General features: G+C 65.9%; 3 protein-coding genes across 4 annotated transcripts in view; 1 reads left to right on the forward strand and 2 right to left on the reverse strand.

Annotated features, from left to right (window-relative positions):
* Positions 1 to 115: 115 nt before the first annotated feature.
* MIOX (myo-inositol oxygenase) lies at positions 116 to 3,464 on the reverse strand. The gene is made up of 10 exons (XM_037388281.1): positions 3,447 to 3,464; positions 2,220 to 2,282; positions 1,920 to 2,000; positions 1,509 to 1,671; positions 1,356 to 1,423; positions 1,134 to 1,243; positions 930 to 997; positions 626 to 675; positions 421 to 533; positions 116 to 317 (listed from the first exon to the last, which is right to left on the reverse strand). The coding sequence occupies exons 1-10, from the start codon at positions 3,462 to 3,464 to the stop codon at positions 209 to 211; spliced, it is 843 nt and encodes a 280-aa protein (XP_037244178.1). The 3' UTR covers positions 116 to 208.
* Positions 3,465 to 4,846: 1,382 nt separating this feature from the next.
* ADM2 (adrenomedullin 2) lies at positions 4,847 to 11,014 on the reverse strand. 2 transcript variants are annotated; one of them, XM_037389229.1, is made up of 3 exons: positions 10,947 to 11,014; positions 10,705 to 10,834; positions 4,847 to 7,180 (listed from the first exon to the last, which is right to left on the reverse strand). In XM_037389229.1, exons 2-3 carry the CDS (start codon positions 10,809 to 10,811, stop codon positions 6,691 to 6,693), a joined length of 597 nt encoding a protein of 198 aa, XP_037245126.1. In that variant the 5' UTR covers positions 10,812 to 10,834; positions 10,947 to 11,014; the 3' UTR covers positions 4,847 to 6,690. The 2 variants fall into 2 exon arrangements, with proteins under 2 accessions (XP_037245126.1, XP_037245125.1); XM_037389228.1 differs by having other exon boundaries at positions 10,705 to 11,002.
* Positions 11,015 to 20,492: 9,478 nt separating this feature from the next.
* The window catches only part of SBF1 (SET binding factor 1), an 87,761-nt gene continuing 84,902 nt past the window's right edge, over positions 20,493 to 23,351 (forward strand). Inside the window, 1 exon segment of the mRNA XM_037388699.1 lies at positions 20,493 to 20,651. Within this exon segment, the coding sequence (XP_037244596.1) occupies positions 20,597 to 20,651 (55 nt within the window). The 5' untranslated portion in view covers positions 20,493 to 20,596.

The following is a 23,351-nucleotide window of genomic DNA, read 5'->3' on the forward strand; positions in this document are numbered from 1 at the left end:
GACATCCCTGGGGGCCGAGGGTCCTGCCCCGCGGAGCTGGGGGTGCTCAGGCTGCGGCTGGCACCAGGGGTGCGTGACAAGCAGGTGACAAGCAGATTTATTGTATAGCCCCGGTGTCCCACATAGCAAGGTGGCTGTGTTGTGGGACTGGAGCCAAGTGTGGAGTGCAGGGTGGGTGTTCCAGGGGGGCAGGCTGGGGGGTCCCTGCTCACCAGCAGAGCTGCCCAGGGCAGTACTTGTCGATCAGGGACTGGTAGTAGCCCTGGAGTTGCTGCACGTCAGGCAGCTCCTCCTGCTTGGTGTAGAGGTCGAACTTGCTGCAGGGAGCAAGGGTGGGTCATGCTGGGGGGCTGCTCCCCTGGGAGGGGCGGCGCTTGGCCGAGCCCTCCTGTCCTGTCCCATCCCCCCCAGGCTACGCACTTGAGCTCCCTGACCCAGGGTAGCATGCGGAGGTCCTCCTCGGTGCAGAGGTGCTGGTAGTCCCCGTGCGTATGCCAGGGGTAGAAGGAGTGGAAGCGGACCATGTAGAAGGCCTAGGGGGACAGAGATGTGCCAGCCCACGCTGGGGTGCTCGCCCACCCCACGGCAGTCCGTGTCCCACACACTGCCCCTCCCAGCCCCTTACCTCCTTGGGCAGTGTGAAGTTGTTGAACTTCATGACTCTGTACATGTACTCTGGGGAGCGGGGGGGGGGGGGAGGGAGGGCTGCAGGGCCAGGGCTGGACCCCCACATGGGGCATGCAGCCCAAGAGCCACAGCAGCCTCCCCATATGCCCAGCTGGGACAGCCCCCCAACCCCACTGAAAAGGCTGCAGGCCCAAAGCCCACAGTAAATGGGGGGGGGGAGGGGCCTGGGCACAGCCAGTCCAGGTGCTTCGGTCCCCTGTTTAGGGGTGAGGAGACCCTGGTCTGTCCCCCCTGGCCCTTACCATCGTGTCCCCAGGACATGAGGATGTTCTCCAGGCCGCAGCAAGGCTGGTACATCCCATACTCTGTGCTGGGGATGGAATCGGGTTGGGGGCTCAGAGCTGGACACACACACACACACACACAAGCAGCCCCTTCCCCAGCTGTAACCCAGGCCGAGGGGGGCACAGCACCTCGTGGCACCATGCCTGGGGGTCCAGCCTCACCTGTAAAGGGGGTGCCTTGTGTCGGGGTTATCATGGAAGGTGGAGTCACTGAACACCACAGACTTCTGCACCTTGCAGCCCACCGGGAAGGTGTCCCCTACCACAGCCCACTGCGGAGGGGTGCGACAGATGTCCTGCCAGCTCAGGGGGGAGGTCCCCAAAGAGGGACCGACTCCTGGCCAGTGGGACCCCCGGCCGCTCCTTCACCGCTGTCCTGCTCACCTGGGGCTCCCCAAAGAGTGCCAGGACCTTCCCCAGGTCATGCAGCAACCCCACGAGGTGGAACCAGTCTGGGGGCGAGCAGGGCGGTCACCCATTGGGGAACATGACCCCATGCGGGTGCAGCAGCAGCGAGGGGGCACACACTGGCCCTACCTTTGTCGGGGTGGGCCCGGCGGATGCCCTCGGCAGTTTGGTAGGCATGGTAGGAGTTGGGGAAGTCCACGTCCGGATCCGACTCGTCCACCAGCTGGTCCAGCAGCTCCAGTGCCTCCATGATGCTCATCTTGCGCAGGGAGCAGTTCCTGTACTCGGCGTTCTGCAGACACGAGGACCCTTGGCGACGGTGACACCCCCACACATGCACCTGCACTGCCATGCTGAAGCCCCCCAGGACCCTCCCTGGAGCCGCATAGGGAGCAGGTGCCCCCCAAGCAGCCAGGTATGGGGCAATGGGGCTGGACCTGCAGTGCTGGGGTGGGAGGAGGGGGGGTGGGCTGTGGCATCACCACCCCGACACTGTGAGCAGACCCCAGGTGGGATAGGCTGGCCTGGAAGGGCTTGCACCTTCTTCCGGACAAAGTCGACAGTCTGGTGGGTGTGCATCAACAGGTAGGTGTTGTACACACGGTCCAGCAGCTTCCCCTCCTGCAGAGCAGCATCAGGCTCGGGGGTGCTCAGGGAGAGCCCCCTCAGCATTCATCCCTGCCTCTCCCAGGAGCAGCCCCCACCCCCACCCCGGCATGCATGGCCTCACACCACTGGACCCATAGCACCTAGTGTAGCGCAGCAGGACCCCCCGACAACCCACTGGGTGCGGGACTGAGACACCCCCCCTGCTGCCTCGGGGTCACTAGCTGGGCTCACCGTGTAGTTCCGGTACTCGGACTTGGCCTTGCCAGGCTCGGTCCCCTCGGGGCGGTCGGCTCCCTGTGACAAGAAAGGTTCAGCAGGGTCAGGGGGGCCAGATCCTGCTGCCAGCAGGGCGCAGGGAGAAAACACCTGGGGAGAGCGTGTTCGTTGAAGGTTAAGGAAACACGCCATCTCCATAGGAGAGCCCTGAATACACAGCATGTCACAGCACTGTACAGTGCTGCGCAGCATCACACAGCTTTGCACAGCACCATACAGCATTGCACAGTGCTGCGCAGCACCACACAGCTTTGCACAGCACCATACAGCATTGCACAGTGCTGCGCAGCACCACACAGCTTTGCACAGCACCATACAGCATTGCACAGTGCTGCGCAGCACCACACAGCACCTCTCAGTGCTGCTCTGCTGCCCCATTCTGGTGCAGAGCAAGGGCCGTGCTGTCAGGGTGCAGAGCAGGGGGCTGGGGGGTAGCTGCCCGCTCTGCTGGGGGGGGGTCCTGGTCCCGGGTTCTGCTGCTTTAGGGCAGCAGCTCTCAGGGGAGCAGCTCCAGCCCTGCCCACCTGGCCGGGGGGGCACAGCAGCCCCCTGGCTGTGGGATCCCCCTTCCCCCCGCCACGATGTGTCATCTGCTGAGGGGTGAGTGTTCTCTTGGGGCTGGGTCCCCCCTGGGGCAGGGCCACAGAAGGCCGGCACCCGCTTGGGGTGCTGTCCCCATGGGGCTGGCACCCCCATGGCGGGGAGGATGTTGCCAAGGGTCTGGGGGGATCTTCTCCAGCCCCCCAGAAGGCAACAGCTCCAGTGCTGAGCTGTGCAGCCCACACCCTGCGCTGAGCTGGGGGGTCCCCAAGGGCAGCTCCCCACCAACACAGACCCCGCAGGGGGTCCGAGGGCCAGAAGGGCTGCAAGTGTGGTCTATGTGTGCCTGGGAGGACCTGCACCCCCATGTGTGGGATGATGCAAGTGGGGTCTGACCCCGAGGTGTGGGGGGATGCAGATGGGTATGACTTTGAGGTGTGGGGGGATGTGGATGGGTCTGACCCCAAGGTGTGGGGGGATGCAGGTGGGGTCTGTCCCCAAGGTGTGTGGGGATGTGGGTGGGTCTGACCTTGAGGTGTAGGGGGATGTGGATGGATCTGACCCCAAGGTGTGGGGGGATGTGAATGAGGTCTGACCCCGAGGTGTGGGGCAATGCGGTGGGTCCCGCCTGCCTGTACTCACCGCCTGGAGGCTCCTCATGCCGGTGGGGGTGAGGGGCCGTGGGTGCCTGGGCTCTGGGCTGGGGGGCCTTTATCCCCGCGGAGGGCGGCGCGGGGATGGCCCAGCCTGAGCCAACTGGCGCGGGGGGCAATGGGTCACCATTAACCTGACCGCAGTTAATGTTTGAGCCCGGGGCACCCAGCCTGGGGGGATGCTGCTCCCGAGGGTGGGCAGGGGCTGGCAGGGAGTCTGTTTGGCACCCCGAGCTGGGGTGCTCCACACTGCAGCCCCCCGAGCTGGGGATTCCCAGCCCCAGGCTGGGGACCCCTGGCCATGGGTGGCCCCACCGGTAGCTAATGGTGGCCCTGGGCTGCTGGGTTTCTCATGGGGGGCAAAGGAATGCCCCCACCCTGCTGCGCGTGCCAGCTGTGGTGACCCCGCAGGACAGAGCCACAGCGTGACCCCCCACATCAGGACACACTGGACCTGGCACCCCGATGGCATGGCCAGGGGCCGCGGGCAGCAGTGAGGGAGCGAGCGAAAGGGCATCGGGGCTGGGGGAGGCAGGCAGGGCTGTGGGCAGGTGGTGTGGAGGGGCTGGGAGGCTGCAGGAAGCACCCTGGGGGTCACCACCTGGCCACTGATGGCCCCAGGGCCGTGAGTGCTCCCGCAGGATCCGCGTTCAGCAGGATAGACGCTGGCTGCCCTGCAGAACATGACACTTAGCGCCTGCCGATGTTGAGGCCATGCAGAGCAAGACCCCCGAAGTGAGCTGCCCGGGGGGGGCAGGGGCATCACAGCTGGCACGTCCCTTCCCAGGGGCCACGTGTGGCTGGTGCACACACATGTGCAGGGGTGATGCATGCCCATGTGCACTGAAGCAGCGTCTTGCTGTGCTGTGGCTGGGCCACTTGTCCCCCTGCAGGTCCTGTGTGCCAGGGCAGAGGCAGCAGCAGGCACAGTGCCTGTGGGCAGGGGCCCTGGGCAGCCCTGCCATGCCCAGTGGGTGCTGGTACTGGGGGTGCAGCCCCCCAGCATGGTCCCTGCACCCTCCCTGGGGAGCCCCTGACACATCTCCCCTTTAGCTTCCTCCTCCCCCTCATCATCCTCCTCCTGCCCTGGTCCTGCTCAGACCCACCGGCCCCGCATGGCTGTGGGTGCCAGGTGGGCATTGCTGCTGCCACTGGGATGGACGCTGCACGGCTGTCCCCACTGCACGGCTGTCCCTGCGCTTGCAACTGTCCCCGCTGCATGGCTATCTCTGCGCTTGCTGCAAGAAGTGGCCAGTGCCAGTTATGTTCTGTGGCCAGTGGCCATGGAACTCAGGTGCCCATGCCCTGCCCAAGGCAGCCACTTGCCCAGCCACCCATTCCATGCCCGATTCCTTTGGGCACATTGCCCGGCCAGCACCAGCCACGACCCCTCCTCACACACTTTATTCTGCACAAAAACAGGTTTTTGGTTGAAAAGAGCAGGTGAGTGCTCTGTGCTCTGGTGCTGCTGCAGGGCAGGATCAGGCCCGGGCACCCAAGAGGCTTAGCACAGCCCCTCTGCAGCCTGGGGGGCACCCAAGGGAAGGGGGGGTAAAGGCCTCAGGTCCCCATGCACCCCTTGGAAGCATGGCACTGTGCTGCTGCCTCCTGTCCCCGTGGCACAGTGCCAGGTCCCCTAGCCCTTTGCCAAATGGGCAGCACCAGACATGGGGGCTGCGGGCAGGGGGCTGCTCCAGGAGCACTGGAGTGCTGGGAGTGGCCCCTTCCTGCACCTGAGAGGGGAGCCCCGACCCAGGAACCCACCACAATGGCCACAAGACTCCCTGTCCCAGTCCCCTCCTGCCCTGTCAGCTGGCTGGAGCAAGGGCTGGGACCCTGGGGAAGGGGAGAGGGTCCAGGAGCAGCGCCCCTGGGTGCTCCCCCTCATGCTTACCCAGTGCTGCTGTGGGCTGGGTGCTTCTGGGGTGGGGTGTTCGGGGGGGGGGGGGGGGGGGGCTGTCCCTGGGGGAACAGGGGTGCTCCTGCGGTGGGGTCTTTCTGAGGCTGGGGGTGTTCTGGAGGGCTCCTGGGGACAGGGGTGCTCCAGAGGGGCTGATGAAGGAGGGATGAGGGTGCTCAGGAGGGGCACAAGGGGACTGGGGGGTTCAGGCTTCCTGCCCTCCTCATGGAGGGCTGGATCCATGCCGTGCCCCCTCAGCTGACCATCCCTGCGCCAGAGCCAAGGTGCAGCCCAGGATGGGGGGGAACAGGGGGGCAACAGCTCCACCAGGGTGACACATCAAGGTATGAGGTGACAGGGATACCTGCGTCCCCTTGTGCCTGTGGGCCACCACCCCAGGCTAGTCCCTAAGACTGCAGGGGCACAGCTTGTCACCAGCGGGGCCAGGGGCTGTTGCCAGTCTGCCCACACCACATGTGAGCCTGCACCAGGGGACTGGAGGGGACAGAGGCAGGGACAGGGCAGGAGGGGGACCCTGGCTTTTCCTCTGCCCCCAATGTGCCCAGCTCACCATCCCCCAGCACTCAGTCCCCATCTCATCACAAGGCTGTGGGCAGTGTCTCGGGGGAAGAGGACAGGGTGCCAGGGGAAGGGGACAGCATCCTCTCTGAGGAGGATGGGACCTCCCCAGCCTCTGGCCTGGGAAGGGACCCCCCGAGTTGCTGAGCCCAGTCAGGGACCCATGAGGGGGAATGGTGCTGGGGACTGCCCCACGCCCCTACCCTGGCTCGGGGAAGCTGGGCTGGAGCAAGACCCCCACCCACACAGCTGTGCCACCCTGGGCAGGCACAGGACGGGTCTCAGGTGGGAACGAGGGGGTGCTGTGGGGTGCCGCGGTACAGCTTGCCCCACCCATGGGTGCTGAGCTGCTGAGTCAGGCTGGAGCATGGCCAGGGGCTTGGCCCCGTGCTCTTGCACAAGGTGCTGGCGCTGCTGCGGTCAGCAGGATCCCTGGCTGCCCCTTGGACCCACTGTCACCAGACCTGGCCAGATGGGCCACCATGGGCCACCGGCTCACAGTCCTCTCTGCTCTCCATGGGGTTCCAGCTGGCGATAGGGTGGGAGCCCCTCCACAGGGATGCTCCCATGGGCTCCGTGTCCATGGTGGAGCTGTGGCCAGAGCCGGGCTCTGCCTGGGGAGCACCAGTCACCCCCGAAAGGTGCAGAGGGAGCCCAACCACATCTGACTCTGGAAGCGCTTTAGTGGGGGGTCCCGCGGGGCAGAGCTGGGGACACAGGGCAAGGCGATCCGGTGTGGTGATGCCCCCCCTCCTCACCCATAGCTGTGGGGGCTGTTGGGGTTCATGGGGGACGAGTCTTGGCGGCCCGACTGGCCCATCAGCTGCCAGAGGCGGTGGCTCAGGTTCTGCACCTGGCAGGTGCCCAGCACACAGCCCACCCGCAGCAGCTGTGCGTGCTGCAGCCGCCCCGAGGCGTGCCGGCGGCCCCGTGGGTGCTGGGGGCCGTGCCGTGGGCTGTGCCGCAGGACAGGACGATGGCCATGCCGGGGGGACAGGCAGGCTCCGTGCCGGGGGATGAGCTTTGGGTGCTGCCGTGGGATAAGCAGTCTGTGCCGGGGGGCCAGGCGGGCACCGTGTCGGGGGGAGAGCCGGGGTCCATGGCGTGGCATGAGCTTGGGGCCATGCCGTGGGATGAGTGGTCTCTGCCGAGGGCCACCAGCAGGCTGCGGCAGGGCCGGGGGCTGCGGTCCTGGGTGGTCCCCAAGGAGTGAGGCTGGGGAGGGTCTCCGGTCTGGGGGCTCCCTGCAAGAGAATGGCAGCAGTGTCAGCAGAGGGGGCGACGCTCAGTGGGCTGAGCTGTGGCATCCTGGACAGGGGCAGGCATCGTGTCAGAGGGCATAAGAGGGGTTGGTGGGGCCATGTCAGGGATGCCATGGTGTGCTGGGGGGAGGCAGCCCCCCCAGCCCAGCTGTGGGCGCCTCAGCCACCCTTCCCAGCCACTCTGCCCAGCTCTGCCCTGGGCCCCAGGCCTGCTGAGCCAGGAGGAGGATGAGGAGGCGGCAGCGGCCAGGGAAGGGGAGCTGCTACCTGCAGCTGTACACGTACTCCATGGTCTGGCGTCGGCATCATGCCACAGCAGCAGGGCTGGTAGGAGTTGCCTGCCACCGCCAGGGCTGCAGCCCCGAGCCAGCCCCTTCTGACCCATACCAGCAGGGCTGGGACACCCCCTGTATGTACCCCATCCCACTGGGCAGAGGGGACCCCACGGCCCACTATGGCACTGCCCACCATGGCTGGCAGCCCTGCCACACACCCCTGCCAGCCCCACACCAAGCCAGCTGCCAACCCACAAACACAGGCACTGCCGGGGTCCCCGGGTGTGCCAGCCCTGCTGCCCCCTGCAAGGACCCCCCCCAAGGTGTGCAAACGGGGATCCCTGGCTCCGGGCCGGCCTCCCCCTGCAGAGGAGCCAGTGGCCCCATGCCTGGCACCCACCATGGTGGCCCTGGGGCTCTGCCCCCCAGATCACTGCCCTGGAGGAATCGCAGCACCCAGGTGGCTGTAGGGGTGGCGTGTGGCTGGGGCAGCGCTGGCCGGAGCCCATCTGCTGCCCACACTGGCCCTGCCCACACATGGTAACACCCTGCACTGGCACCCACTGCTGTGCCCTGTGGCCCAAGCTCCCACACCACCCTGCATACACACATCCCTGAGTGCACACACCCCCCCCCTTTCGCTACCTGTACACACATTGGCACACACATGTCCCAGCATGTGCACACGTGCACGCTCCCTCCCTCTGTAACCCCTGTACACACACAGAGAACACCCACAGCCCAGTGTGCATGCAGGCAGGCACGCAGTGACCCCTGTACACATGTTGTCACACATGTCCTGGCACACGCATGCATGCACACTCCATAACCCCTACATACATGCAGGCAAACACATCTCCCAGCACACACACGCTATATAACCCCTACACGCATGCAGGTACACCCACACTCCAGTGTGCACACACATGCCCCCAGCCCAGCGTGTGGGCACATCCATGGCATGACCCTGGCGCAGGTGCCCCGGCACACACACAGGCCCAGACACGCCCCACACCGCCCCCCCCGCCCCACAGCCCCCCACTGCCCAGGGCTGCGGGGAGCCGGGGTGCTGGAGGGCTCATCCCGGCACGGCACAGCCGGGTCGAGGCCGGACGCCACTTGGCCACGAGCCGCTGGAGCAGGGACAGAGGCCAAATTCCTCCAGCGCTGCAGAGACGGGAAGCACCGGGGGGGGGCCGGCGAGCGCCTGCAGCCCCTTCCCGTCCCGGGATGTGTTTACAGGAGGTGGCCAGTGCCCGGAAACACCAGCAGCCTCAGCCTTCCATCCTGGCACTGCCCAGGCTGTGGCACACAGGTCCTTCCCGGCCAGCTCTTGTCCCACAGCCGGCAAGTGTCCCCAAGCCAAAACGCACTGCCAGACTCCCAGGCTGAAAAGCCCCCGTGCTGGCATCCTGTGGGATGGCTGCCAGCAGCGGAGTTCCCCTCCCTCCCCACGCTTGGCTTCTGCCCTGGCTTCACCCCGGCTGGCCCTGTCATGGCGTGCAATTGCCCCAGCTGAGCTCCGGCCCTATCCGGCTGTGCGTGGGATCACCGCCACTCCGGCTGCCATGCCTGATCCCGGGCTTTGCGAGCCTCACTGGACACACTGGGGAGCACCCACCAACCCCAGGGCTGCCACTGGCTGCACCAGCGCCTCCCAACAGTTCCGCCCTGGCTCCCACAAGCGGTTCCTGCACAGCCCCTGGCCCCTCCAGCATCCCCCCGCTGCCGCCCACCCCATTCCCACGGCCTTTGCACTGGCGCAGAGCTGGCACCCACGCTCCCCAGCTGCAGGCATCCCCACCCTGGGCCACCAGCCCCTGCATAGCAGGGTCCAGCCTGAGAACACCCCCACAGTGGCACAGAGCTCCCCCCACGGGGACCCCCATGCCAGGGACCCCCATGTCTTAGCCCACACCCATCCCATAGACATGGCAAGAGCTGCCCAGCCTGTGCCCAGGGTCGGGGTGCCTGCCCCACCCCATCCCCTGTCCATCCCTGCAGCAGGATGTGGCCCCACACATAGCCCGGGCAGGGTCGTTACCCGCCCCCCCAGACCCCTGGGAGCTGGCTGATGCCTGCCTGGTGCCTCAGGCAGCCAGGAGCTGCTCGCAGATCCCTCCGGAGCCAGACGCAGGCTTCCCACGGCACTGGGCAAAGCCCAAACCCGCTCCTCAAGCAGCAACATGCACACCCGCAGAGCCTGTGCACGCACACGCTGCATGCACACACATGCGGTGCATGCAGCGTGTGCACGCCAGAGGTTCAGTCCCGACCCGAGGTGCCCCCTTCAGCGGGGGACTCCGGCACCCTGCAGCCCCCAGCTGCCCCTCACCTTGCACACAAGTGCAGGCACACACACCTTGGCACACGCGCACTCTCCATCACATTGTGCATGGAAACCTCACCCAACCCTTGCATGCCCACACACCCTGCCCACCCGGTGCACAGGCACGGTTACCATGCTGACCTCTGTCCCCCCCCAAACCCACTGACCAGCCTCAGCGACTCCAGCACACTGCATCCCTACAGCCCTGGCCACATCCTGCCTGCTCCCAGCACCATTCCCCCATTCCCACCAGGACGAGGTGCAGCACAGGGCTGGGGACCCTTTGCCATGCTCCTACCGCCTTGTCACCCCAGGTCCCTGCTGGGACAGGCACGGGACATGCAGAGAAGACAGGGCTGGGGTCAAGGCAGGAGACTGTGCCCAAGGGGACCCCCAGCCCAGCTGCTCCATGCAGCCCCCCCCCCCTCTCCAGGGCATTGCCGTCCCCGGGAACCTGCCCACAACCTGCCACCAGCACAAGGGGCTCCAGTGAGGGGCTGCATGTCCCCTCACACTGCGGGGACAGTGGGACAGACACACAGAGGCGGTGCCAGGCCAGGCCCTGCCCGAACCCCAGGCGAGGCAGGGAGAGAGGCTGCTGGGACTGAGGGATGGGGGGCTGCCCGGGGATGGGGGGCTGCCCGTGGGATGGGGGGGGGCTGGGCCCTCTGCAAGGGGGCACGGAGCCCTCACCGGGGCAGGGGCTGGGACCGGGGGGGCTTGAGGCTCATTGGAGAGTGCAAGGGGGCAGGCAGTGGGGCACAGAGCTGCCCTGGGCAGGGGGGCACGGAACCGGCATGGGGCACAGAGCTGGCACGGGCAGGGGTGCGGGCAGGGGGCACAGAGCCGGCACAGGCAGGGGGCAGGGCTGGGCAGGGGGCAGGGCTGGGGTCGCGGCTCACCTGCGCTTGGGCGAGCGGCCGTCGGGCAGGGGCAGGCAGGCGGGCAGCTCCAGCAGACACAGCACCAGGCTGATGCAACCCAGCGCAACCGGCGCCGGGGCTCTCATGGCGGGACCGGGCCGGGACACGGCTGCGGGGAGAAGAGAAGGGCCGGGGCTGGGCTTGGGGCTCGGCTCCAGCTGCCCCATGCCCGTCCCGCAGCCCGGGCGCCGGTGTGAGGTCCCGGGGGGGCCGGGCCGTACCTGGGCCGGGACTGGGGCTGGCTTCGGGGCCGGGGCTCGGTCCGTCCGTGCCTCGCTCGGCGCTGCCGCTCCCCGCCCCGGCCCAGGTTAAATATCGCCGGGCTCGGCGCGGCGCGGCGGGCGAGGAGGAGTCGGGCGGCGCGGGAGGAGCCACGGGCCGGGGCAGCCCCGCACCGGCCCCCCCGGCTCCGCACCGGCACCCGGCCCCGCCGCTCCCCCGGCCCCCGCCCGGAGGGGGGCCGTGATGGGATGGGATGGGGCCGGGGGAGCGGCCTGGGGGGCCGTGATGGGATGGGGGACCCACCCGGCCGTAAACGGGTTGAAGCTGGGATGGAGCTCGGGGAGCAGTCCGGGGGGGCTGGGCTGGGGCTGGGGCTGGGGCAGCAGTCCGAGGGGCGCTAGGATGGCATGGAGCTGGGGGAGTGGTCCTGTGGGGGGGCGCGCTGGGGTGGGATGAGGCTGGGGGAGCAGTCCGGGGAGGGCTGGGCTGGGAGACCCACTGGAGGGAAATTGTTTGGGGCCGGGATGGAGCTGGGGGACCCGTCCAAGGAATCTAGCCAGGGCTGATGTGGGGGGTCAGGGTACCCACACCCAGCCCCTGTGCTCCGAGGCCAGCTGTGACAGCTGGGGCCAGGCCCGGCGGTGCTGGGCCCTGCCAGGCCCCGGGAGCCACGCTGTGCCACGTCGCGACATGCTCAGCCCTGCCAAGCCCCACTGCCTGCCTCCTGCCTGCTGTGGCTCCGCTCACTGGTCCCCACACTCAGAGGGCAAACCCATGCTGGAGGGCCAGGGCCACATCCTGCCTCCCTTCCCCGGGCTGCAGGGGGAAGCCCAGTGCAGCCCAGTGCCCCCAGTTCGGCTAGCCCTCCTGCGCCCCATGGCTGCCCACACTGCCTGGGAGCCCCATCCTGCCAGGGGGCAGCACCCCAGCACCCCCGGGCACTGCAGCCGGCATCTGGCACAGCCGGTGAGCAGAGCTGGAGCCACTCTCCGGGGACATGTGTCTGCACGCACCTTCTCCCAGGGCTAATTTAGGTTAATGTTTTTAAACATCACATGAGGCCTTTTAAAACAATTAAGGAATGTAATCCGCAGAGGTCAGACCAGTCCCGGCATTCCCCCGTGGGGGACGAAGCTCACCGAAACCCGGGGCGGTGGGGAGCCGCTGCTGTCAGGGCACGGGGGGCACAGGGGTGGCAGGTGCTGGGGCTCGGGGTGCTCCCAGGGTGCTGCTGCTGGAGCTGGTCAGCCAGAGCTCAGCAGGGGAGGGGGTCCCTGCCAGCCCCCCTCACCGGGACCCCCTGCCTCTAGCTCCAGGACTGGCACTGGGTGTTTCCAGTGCCAGCACTGCTGAGATGGGGATGGGGCAAGGAGCCCCCAGTATCCCAGGGTGCCCGAGCCGGGGATCCGGCCCCAGGGTGGGGGTCCCCACGCCCTCTCCCCTGCCCGCTCCTCCTGCCACAGCCTCCCCAGGCCGCGGGGCCAGGGGGCCTCTGCGTGCTCCGAATCGCTGGGATTCTTCCACATTATCAGGACACAAAGGCTTCAAACAGCGGGTCCCTGTGCAGGGGGATTTGTGGCAGCACCTGATGATGGGGCGGTGGGGACAGACCCCCCCTGAGGAGGGCTGTGGGTCCATCATCCCAGGATGAAGTGGCACAGCCTTCCCCAGTGCCGCGGCCCCCAGCTCTCGGCATGTCTCCCCAGGGGGAATTTCTGTGGCATGCCGGGCTCTTCCGCTTGTTTGTTGCTGGATTATCCCGGAGAGAAAGAAACCCAGCACAAAAACAAGGCAGCAGAGCTCCGGGGGGGGGGGGGGGGGGGGGGAGGCGGCATGTGGTGGGGGTCAGCACCAGGCACGGCACACGCTGCCGGGGGCCATCTGACACACCAGACCCCTGCCTACAGCCCGCCACCGCTGCAGCATCCCCATGGGCCCTGCCCTGGTGGGATGTCAGCCTGCGGGCTCCAGGGATGAGAGCTGCCCAGCACGGGTCTGGCACAGCACCAGCACCCCAAAGCAAACCCTGGGCAGTACTGTGCTGTGCCTTGCTGGGGGTCCTGGCTGGGGGTCACTCCTGGCACCTCCAAAGTGCAGGTTCCCCCAGCCGCTGCCACCCCAGGGAGACAGACACAGGTCACCACCATGAACCTGGACAGGAGGAGGGGGCTCTGGCTAGTTACCGTTTTGCCTAATACAGGCTGCTGGGGAGGGGGCAGCCCTCGCTAGCTGGTTGCCCCTTCCCATGTGGGGTGGGGAGCATGGGCCAGGGGGTGAGTGGGAAGCCAGGGCTCGGCTGGGACCCTTGGCACATCTCAGGTCTGCAGCTCCAGCACTCCTGGATGGAGCAGTAGTAGGAACAGGAGCTGGTCTCTCCACAAGCCCCTGCTCCAGAGGTCTGTGCTGCCCCAGGGATATGGCAGAGGCATGGCTGAGCCCTGGGGCTTCTGCAGCAAGGGCAGAACCCGTCTCCCTTTCCTCCTCCGGGTATCACTGCTCCTGGGGCACTGGGAAGGACACTGGGTCCTGTTTCATAACCCAGCTGTGCAGGATCCAGCCACCAGCTCACAGCCATCCCGGTGGAGCTCACCGCTGCTGCTGCATCGGGTAACCTGGTGTAAGGGCTTACCCGCACCCTGGGACGTGCTGCAGCCAGACCCTCACCAGGAGCTGCCATTGCCTGACCATGCCACAGCCAGGCCCTCACCGTGAGCTGTCATCATCTAGCCATGCCACTGCCAGACCCTCACCAGGAGCTGCCATCACCGACTATGCCACAGCCAGACTTGTACTGGGACCTGCTATTGCCTGGTCATGCCACAGCTGGACCCACACTGGGAACTGACCTTGCCTGCCCACCCCGGCTCTCCACTGTGGATGGGCAGCACTTGCCCTCTCCACTCCACCGAGCCTGGCTTCCAGCCATGGGAATCAATTGCTAAGTTTCAATTAGCTTAATTGCCTCCCAGCTGAGTCCCCAGGGAAGGACAGGGGCTGCGGGCAGTGGCAGCAGTCCCGCTCTGCTCTCCTGCTTGCCAAAAAGTGCTTTTTTGGGGGCAGGTGTATGGGACAGGAGTGGGGTGGGATGCACCCCAGCATGGCCCCCAGGCCCCTGCTGCACCCCTGGAGGGATGGGAGGGAGGCAGAGCAAGGTCCCTGCACTCCCCTGCCCCATGGTCCCCAGGCAGGGTCTGCACGCCAAGGGGCCGGTACACCATCCCCAAGCCCTGCTGGGACCCTTGCCATGTCCCCTAGGCACCCATGAGTCTCCAGGGTGGCAGCATCGCCTGGGGGTCAGCAGAGTGTGGGTGATGGGGGCTGCCTGGGATGGGGGGCCAGAGCCACAGAGCCCCTGCCTGGGCTGGCAGCACTGTTCCACATGTGACACCAGTGAGCATGAAGGTGTAAACACCTTTGCTGCAGCTGCCAGGCTGGGAGCGATGGGTGCGGGAATGGGCAGCACCCTGTCCCGGCTGTGCTGAGTCACCCACGCTTGTGCCTGGGCACCCAGGGCTTCTCCCGGTCCTCACATGGGTGCTGCGCTTCACTCTGTGTCATGGCTTCACCCCTCGTCACAGCAATCCTTCATCATGTCTGAGCATCCCCCACCATGGCAGAGCCCCCTGCTCTGTGACTGACCCCCACATGTAGGGCAGCAGAGGGGAGCCCTGTGGGCATGGTGGGGGTGTATGGGGAGGGCTCGCTGAGGAATTCCCCTCTGAGCTGTGAATTTGGGGAGTTCTCCCAAGGAGCTATGTGGAAACCTGCCAGCAGGCTCAGCCAGGGAGGGAACAAGCGGCAAACACCTTGCCAAAACCTGCCTGCTCACAGCATGGCACATTGCCCGGCTCAGGGAGAGGTGCCCAGGGTGAGGGCTCTGCTGCCCAAAATGCACCCTCCGAGCACCCTAGCTGGGGGCTGCGGGGCCAAGCAGCAGCTGGTCAGAGCCCCGCAGCGGTGCGTGCATGGCCAGGACCTCTGCCCCATCCAGGACCACCCCCCACAAGACTGCTGGGGAGGTGCTGAGCCCCCTGGGAGTATACCTGGTCCCTGGGGCACCCAGGGTCTACCATGTCCTCCCTCTGGCATTTCCAGAGCTCTCCCTGCCTGACTTGGCACAGACTGGGACATGCCAGGCTCCTCTGCACTGGCAGCTCCCCAGACCTGATTGCTCTCAGTTCAGGGCTGGGAACAGCAGCAACCGGGCACAGGGATGTCCTGCCATTGCCCGGCCCAAGGCGTTTTAATCCCAGATAAAGTTTTCGGGTACTGGTGGTGGATAAGGGGGTGCAGGGCAGAGCCTCCCCAGCCCATCCAGGTTTGAACTGCCAGGGTGTACTGGGAAATGCTGCTCGCAACAGCCACGGGCTCTGGATCTGTGCTCTGGCCAGGAAAATTGTGACAAAGCTGCTCTGACAGTACTAGGCTCTGTGCCGTGGCTCCATGAAACAGCCAGAAATAGGAGAGGGGAGGAACATGTCCTCTGGCCCTGCAAACGTGGGGAGGGTCCCCAGGGTCCCCAGCATCCTCAGCGTTCCCAGTATCCCCAGCATCCCCAGGGTCCTCAGGGTCCGCAGGATGCCCAGTGTCCCCAGTGTTCCCGCAGCAGAAACCAGCCCTGAGGAAATCAGGGAGAGGGGCACAGAGCACTGTTGGTGAGAGTGAGCCACGGGGTGCAGGGCAGGGAGTGGTGGGACGCTGGCCTGGGCACTGGGGGGTCCCACCACATGTGGGATGGGGGATGTGGGCGCAGCCTGCAGCTGAGGCTGCACCAGACAGCAGATGGCTGGGGACTGTGGCCAGGGCCCTCCCTGCTGCAGCACCTGCTCTGAGCTTTGCCATGGGGAGCAGCTCTGGGACCTAGACCCCTGGGCAGGGCTGCAGCCTGGTGATCCCCTGTCCTCTGTCACAGGGATGGGATGAGGACCACAGCGCAGGCCCTGGCCCTGTGTCACTCGCTCTGGGCAGGGCTGTGGGGCCATGGGGAGCCCCCAGCCACATGGCACCCACGGGTGCAGCAGGGCTGGGGACTCACAGCATGGCGGGGAGACCACAGGTCCAGCATCACTCACACCACAGCACTCCCACAGTGAGTGCCCAGCCAGATGTGCCCCACCACAGGATGTGACCCCATGGCATCACCTCGGGGCATTGGGCTGCCAGGGCAGGCTGGCTGTGGCCGTTCCCAGGGGCACCACTGGCAGGGAGCCAGGTCTGTCCGCAGAGCCCTGGGGCACCCGAATTACAGCTGCACTGCAAGCAGCTCACGGCCTGACACCAGGAGGGTCCTGGATGCAGCTGCGGCTGGGGTCTGCATGTGCCTGGGGTCCCCTCTGCACATGTCCCCGTGCCCATCCCCACACCCATGCCCTGTGCCGCAGGGCTCCCTGCAGCAGCTGCTGCCACTGCCACCACAGCCCTGCAGGTGGGCAAGACCATGGCCCACTCCGCTGGCACCAGTCATTGCTGGTGCTGATCCCTGCCAGTGCCAATTGCCACCAGTGGCCCCGCATCCCTTCCACCCTGACACAGGGCAACATGCACCCCACGCGCATCTCACCTTCAGGCACTTCCAGGGCAGCTCATCTCAATTTCCCCATTCCCACCCTCCGGCACTGTTCTGGTTCCACGTCCCTGCCATTGTCCTCAGCAGGGAGCTTCTTGCTGCCCGTCCCCAAGGCTGTCACCGAGCTACCAAGATGCTGCCTTGCCAATGGTCAGATGGATGCCTCGGTGCATCCCCCAGCCCATGTCACTGTTCCACAGGGCAGCACTCAGAGCCCCATCTGCACTGGGTCTTGCCTGACCTGTGTCTCCTCCTCAGCTGCTGCAGGGCTGACCTTGCTGCCTCTGAGCTGGGGCTGGGATCTGGCCGTGGCTCCAGCACCAGTGGGTGCCCACCAGTCCCACAGCCCTGACAGGGCTGGCACTGCCATCAGAGTCAGGGGGTTTGTCCATGGCAGCACCTGTCCCTGTGCATGGGGACACAGGCGTGTGGGGACAAGGGGATGTGGGGAAAGTCACCCTGGTGCCAGATCCCTGCCTGGGTCTATGAATTGGGGAGGCAGCTCTCGACACGGCAGTGGTGGAGCCCCAGGACTGGGAGCATTGTGGTAAAACTAACACAAGGCCTGGAAAGAGGCCAGTGGCAGAGCAACACTGGTGCAGACAGCACAAGGGTGCCTGTAGCTCTGCCACTGGGCACCCACTGCATCAGCACCATGGGACCTGGTGTCCCCAGGAATACCCTTGTGCTGTGGGACCATGGCCGTGTCCTGGAGTGGGGTCTGCACAGCAGCACAGTGCTATCCCAGCATGGGGGACCCGTTCCCAGTGGCTCATCCCAGCATGGCACACAGAATCTCCCCACCAGGCTGGCACTGTGGGCGAGAAGCGGCAAACTGGTGACGCCGGAAAGCAAAGCCAACGGGGAAACCGTGGGGAAGGGGAAGAAAACACAGAAACCCCCATTACAAAGCAGGGTTCATCCCAGTTTGCCTTTGGGGAGGGTGCCCCCACCCACCACCCCTCATGGTGTGACTGACAGTGCTTGTCACTGGCGTGGCACAGATGCTGGAGGAGCAGTGGTGGTGCTGGGAACGCTCCAGCCAGTGCGGTGCCAGTCTGGCAGTGGGCTCTGGTGGGACCCCGCCGTGGTGCCCGGGGTGGGGAGGTGGGGACCGGGCTGGTGCCTGTGGCACAGAGCTGCACAGGCCCTGGCACACAGCGGCCAGTGACGCCGGGACGGCAGGAGTTGCAAGAACCATGCAGGATTGCATCACACCGATGCCAGCCAAAGAGTGGGGGTGCGGAGGGGACCCTATTTGTGGGGGCTGCCAGGGCTCGCCATGCCTTGCACCCCTCCCAGCTTGGTGTCCCCTGGGGACACTGGGGAGGGGAAATGCCATCTGCCAAAGCCTGCCCAGCCCACCCAGTCCCTGCACTCCCTGCCCATGGGGGTGTTGTAGGATATTTTTCCTACATCCCATAACTGCTCGCATGGTTTCTATGTTCCATACACCTTTCCTCTGCCCCCAGCCCCCTGCCCTAAGCTACCACTGCTCCCCTAAGCAGTGGGTGCAGGCGGGTTCGGTGAGGGGCGAGGAGAGCCCCGCGGGGCCAGGGGGGGTGAGGACCCCCCCGGGGCCGCTGCCACTCGCTGGCGTTGGCAGGGCCGGGCGCTGCCGGGCTGGCTGCTGCCCGCAGGCAGGGCTGCCCCGCTCCTGCCCCCACTGCCGGTGCGGGGGGCCCGGGGGACGACCTGTGCCCGGCTCGGCGGTGCCGAGCTGCCCCCCCATCCCGCACGCACCCCACGTCCCGCTCCCACGTGGGAGTGGGAACGGGGATTTTCTCCGATGAATCATCCCCCGCTCCAGCGGCGGCCGTGCCGTGGCGTGTGCCCGCCGACCCCCTCGCCGCGGAACGGCCACGGCCGGGCGGACCTTGCCCCGGGACCCCCAGGTGGTGGCACAGGGGAGCCCCGGGGCCACCGTGGGACGAGACGGGACGGGACGGCTACGCTGCAAGTAGGGGCTGCCGGGGCGTCCGCCCGGGAGCCGGCATCCTGCGGCATCTCCCCACGCGCGGCTGCGGGGACAGGGTCGCAGCGCCCCGGGATCCCGTACCTCCTGGGGGGGACACTTGGGAGGCTGTGCGTAATGGGGAGGGTCCCGCACACCCGGGGGGTCGGGCACCCTGGAGCAGCTGGGCACCCTGGGGACCGTGCACATCTGGGGGGGGCCGTGCACACCTGAGGGGTCCTGCACACCTGGAGGGGTCGGGCACCCTGGGGACCGTGCACATCTGGGGGGTCGGGCACCCTGGGGGAGTGGTGCACACCTGGGGGGGTCCGGCACACCTGGGGGGGTCAGGCGCCCCGGAGGGGCTGGGCACCCTGGGGACCGTGCACACCGGGGGGGGTCGGGCACCCGGGGGACCGTGCACATCTGGGGGGCTGGGCACCCTGGGGGAGTGGTGCACACCTGGGGGGGGCCGGCAAACCTGGGGGGTCAGGCGCCCTGGAGGGGCTGGGCACCCTGGGGACCGTGCACACCGGGGGGGGTGGGGCACCCGGGGGACCATGCACATCTGGGGGGCTGGGCACCCTGGGGGAGTGGTGCACACCTGGGGGGGGCCGGCAAACCTCTTGGGGTCAGGCACCCTGGAGGGGCTGGACACCCTGGGGACCGTGCACACCGGGGGGGTCGGGCATCCTGGGGGAGTGGTGCACACCTGGGGGGTCCTGCACCTGGGGGGGGGTCGGGCACCCTGGGGCTGCTGGGCAAATTAGGGACCGTGTACATCTGGCCAGGCCGTGCGCACCTGGGGAGGAGGTCGGGCACCCTGGGGGGAGTAGTGCATACCTGGGGGGGGGCATGCACACCTTGGGGGTCCTGCACACCTGGTGGGGCCCGTGCACACCTGGGTGAGTCAGCATCTTGGGGATCGTGCACATATGGGGGTCTGGCACCCTGGGGGAGTAGCGCACACCTCGAGGGGCCATGCACACCTTGGGGGTCCTGCACACCTGGCAGGGGGCATGCATACCGGGGGGGTCATGCACACCTGGGCATCCTGGGGGGCCAAACTCCCTAGGGGGGGCTAACTCCCTGGGGGGCTGTGCAGAGCAAAGGAGGCTCTGCGAAATGAGGGGGAGGGGGTTGCACACCAGCGGGATGGGTATTTTTGGGGGCTGTGCACACCGGGGGGGGCGGGAGGACATGCACACCTAAGGGCCCGTGCACAGCTGTGTGTGTGTGTGCATCAGCGGGCCATGCACACGGGGAGGGCATGAACACTCAGGGGGGCTGAGCACACCGGAGGGTTGTACACAGCACAAGGTGGCTGCACACACTGGGGTTCAGTGCACTCAGGAGGGGTCCCTGCACACGCGTGTCTGTGCACACCAGAGGCCCTTCCACACCGGGGCTCCCTGCACACTTGTGTCGCTGCATACACGTGCCCTGCACGTGCACATCCATGCACACCTGTGTACCCTGACACCCCGTGTCCCCTCACACCTGTGTCCTGCATACCCATGTCCCTGCACACCTGTGTCTGGCACACCAGTGTCCCCTCACACTCAAGTCTCTGCACATCCATGTACCTGCAAACCCGTATCCCCTGCACACCCGTGTCCCGGCACACCCGTGTCCCTGCAAAACCCTGTCCCCTCACACCCATGTCCCTGCACACCCATGTCCCCTCACACTCATGTCCATGCACATGTGTGTCCTCACACCCTCATATCCTGTACATGCATGTCCCAGCACACTCGTGTCCCCTCACACCCGTGGCCCTGCACACGCGTGTCTCACACACGCATCTCCATGCATACCTGTGTCCCGCACACCCGTGCTCCCCCCGTCCCTTCTCGTCCCCCGCCCCGCCCCGAGGGAACTCCCGCGCCGTGGCCCCGCCCTCCACACGCCCCGCCCCCCGCCCGGGCCCCACCCCGCCCCTCCCGGCGCGCCCAATGGGGTGCAGCGGCCCGCTCCCCGCGGTGGCGGTGGCGCAGGCGCAGTGGGGGCGGGCCGGGCCGGCCGCGCGAGGGGCCAAGATGGCGGCGGTCGGCGGGGCGGCCGGGCGGGCAGGGAGCGCGGCGGCGGCGGCGGGGCTGTGAGCGCGGGCAGCGGCCGCCGCCCCCGCCATGGCCCGCCTGGCCGACTATTTCGTCCTCGTGGGCTACGACCCCGGCAAGCGCGGTGAGCGGCGGCGCGGGGCGGCGCGGTGCCGGCGGGGGCGCGACCGCTGTCACCCGCCGCGGGGGAGGGGCGCGGGCGGCGCCGCGCGGGGGCCCGGGGCCGGGTACCGGCGGGGGGCAGGGGGTGACAATGGGACGGACCTGCGCGGGCCCGCGCCGCCGGGGGTGCGGGCCCAGGCCCGGGGCGCGGGCCGCGCCCGCGCTACGTGGCGGCCGGGCCGGCGGGCGGGACCGCGGCCGGTACCGGGCGCGGCGGCTGGGGCGGGCCTGGCTGGGGCGGCTCCGGGGTCCTTCAGCCGGGGGTGCCGTGCCTCCGTGGCGCCCCTTGCAGCGGGGCCGAGGGAGCAGCACCGGCGCTGGGTGCGCGCAGCTCCCGCTGCCCGTTCCCCGGGGCTTCCCTGCGTTTGCCCGTGGACCGGCAGACAGGAACGCCTGCGCGTCGTTGGGCTGAGTTAAATTACAGTTTCTGTCATTTTAGAGGCTGCCCCAGCAGCGGTGCCGTTGCTGAGCCATCACCGCTCCGGAGCCGGTGTCTGGCGTTGGCCTGGGGTGGGGGTTTTTGGCCCCCTGCTCCCTGGGATGCAGTGCCCAGGCTGCCCCAGCCCCGCTCCTCCTGGGCAGACCCACATCCCCTCGGACAGGGACGGTGCCGGGCTGGCTTTGGCCTTAACGCCACTGCCTTGGAGGCTCCCGACCCGCAAGGCTGTTTAAAGACCTCGGCCCACGTCTGTTCTTGTCTTCAGGTGCTGGGCTTGGTTTTCTTGGTCATGGGGTTTCAATTTGGGTTCTGAGGGCTCTCTCCGTGATGTTTTCTGCTGCCTTCCTGCACCCGATCAGTTTTGGTAAAAATGAGCTTAGTCAGCGTTATAAATGAGGCTACGTTTACCTAAAATAAGGATTTTCTTGCAGAACACAAGAGCGTCTATTCTCCAAATTGCACATTCGCAGCAGAAGAGGCTGTTGGCCGGAGTTGCTTTGAGCGTGCTCTTGGAGCTGAGGAGAGGGAATCCTTTTCCACGCAGTGCCTGTTAAGCTGTGGATTTGATTATTATGGGAAGTTGTTGAGGCCGAGAGCTTAGTTAACATTCAGAGCGGCTGCACAGTCATATGGATACAAGTGTTTGCAGTACTCGGTGCAGATCCTGACACTCATCCTCTCTCTCAGGTTCCAGAGCAGGCCAGGAGCTGCCCTGCAGAAGGCAGGAGCTCTGGGTAGCACAGTGTGCAGCTCCACTGAAGGTTCAGGTTCAGGAAGGCATTTGGGCTGGAGAGCAGCTTGGATCAGAGCTTTGGTGTTTTCTGAGCAGTGTCTGATGGACATGGTGGGGTCTTTTGTTATTATTATTGCAGGTGGTTTCTCCCAGTGTCACAGTGTCCTGTAGCATCAGAGTGGGAAGGAGTTTCTCTCTCCTGCCAGGGCCCTCAGGTCGGACTCTGCTTGGGGGAGCTGCAGGAGGTGGGCTGCCCAGGCCTGCACCCTCTGGGAGCAGATGTGGTGGCCTCTCGGGAGTGAATGGAGGGCTGTGGTGATGCTTCACACTTGTGCCATCTTTGCCTTACTTCTGAGTGCTGTCTCTGGGGCCTTTGAGCATTTTCTTCTGCATCTTCTTGCTCATCTCAGCCTCCCTCCTGTAGCTGTGGCTGATATTTGCAGTGTAAACCTGGTGGTGGTTTGTAGTGGTTAGTGATGGGGTATGGTGGGGCTTACGGAGCAGGTGAGTGCTTTAGTCATGTGTTCCTTATCTTGAGTCTTGGAAACCTGAGTTTCAGAAGGGAACAGGAAATGCCATGCATCTTCCTAGTGGTTTGTTTGGGGAAGTTGGACAGTTCTGCAAGGTGAAACGGTTAATTGCAGTGGGACCTTAGAAAGGAAGGAGCCTACAGTTAATGACTTGCATTCATCTGACTTAAATGTTCACTTCTTTTTTCAATTTTAAATCTCATCTGTAGCATACAGGCCAGAGAACTGGACTGAATGAGCTTGTGTTTGGGCTGGTTACAGACCTGGCAAAACATTCAGCCTTAACTTGGAAACCATTAGCAGGTTTTGGTAGTATAAAAACCTGCTGCCAGCTGCAGCACTTGTCTGGTGGTGGCTGTCCCGGTAAAAATGCATCTGTGTCTACCCTGAACCTGCCCTCCGCTGCCAGCCTTGGGTCTGAGAGGCTCTTGAACCAGCAGGCATAGGTATAGCATTACTAGCTCTGCATCCAGCCAAGTGCTTTTAGACTGTAGTCCTGTTTTAATTAGCTATATAGTTGAAAGCTGCAGGCCTTTCCTAGGCTGTGTTTCAGCTTAGCAGAGCTGTTTGAGGTCTGTGGGGTTGCTGCTTCCCCATGACCGTGGATGGAGATGTCAGCACTGCCTCGGGGCCCATGGTTGTCACTCTGCAGCCAAGGGTGTTTGTCTGTGGTAAGAACTGGTTGTGATCTGCTCCACTTCGTAACAACTTGGGTGGGCTTTTTGCCCTTGGCTGCTGGCATGGCAGAGAATTTGGCACCTCTGTCAGGGGTGGTTGACAGAAGACATGCAGCTGTCTTCCTCAAGCATGGCAGAGCTACGAGGTGGGGAGGAGATGTGTCCAGGCCACCATGGGGAGCTTCCACTGCAGAGCCTGAGTCTCCTTGTGCTGAGATAATGTAGTCACAGGTGACCTCGCCAGAGTGAGGTATCCAGGAGTTGACATCCTCACCCAGAGAAC

Source organism: Falco rusticolus, chromosome 5 (assembly GCF_015220075.1).
Source record: "Falco rusticolus isolate bFalRus1 chromosome 5, bFalRus1.pri, whole genome shotgun sequence".
Lineage (NCBI taxonomy): Eukaryota > Metazoa > Chordata > Aves > Falconiformes > Falconidae > Falco > Falco rusticolus.

Bases quoted from the DNA above. Each gene is read 5' to 3' on its own strand.
- MIOX (XM_037388281.1), bottom strand. The intron at 2,001-2,219 runs GTGAGCCCAGCT...GCTGCTCTGCAG, and splicing joins CCGAGTACCGGAACTACACG to GAGGGGAAGCTGCTGGACCG. The intron at 1,672-1,919 runs GTGCAAGCCCTT...TCGTGTCTGCAG, and splicing joins TCGACTTTGTCCGGAAGAAG to AACGCCGAGTACAGGAACTG.
- ADM2 (XM_037389228.1), bottom strand. From the start codon at position 10,892: ATGGGGCAGCTGGAGCCGAGCCCCAAGCCCAGCCCCGGCCCTTCTCTT. The intron at 7,181-10,704 runs GTGAGCCGCGAC...ATTCTCTTGCAG, and splicing joins GGCCGCTCGCCCAAGCGCAG to GGAGCCCCCAGACCGGAGAC.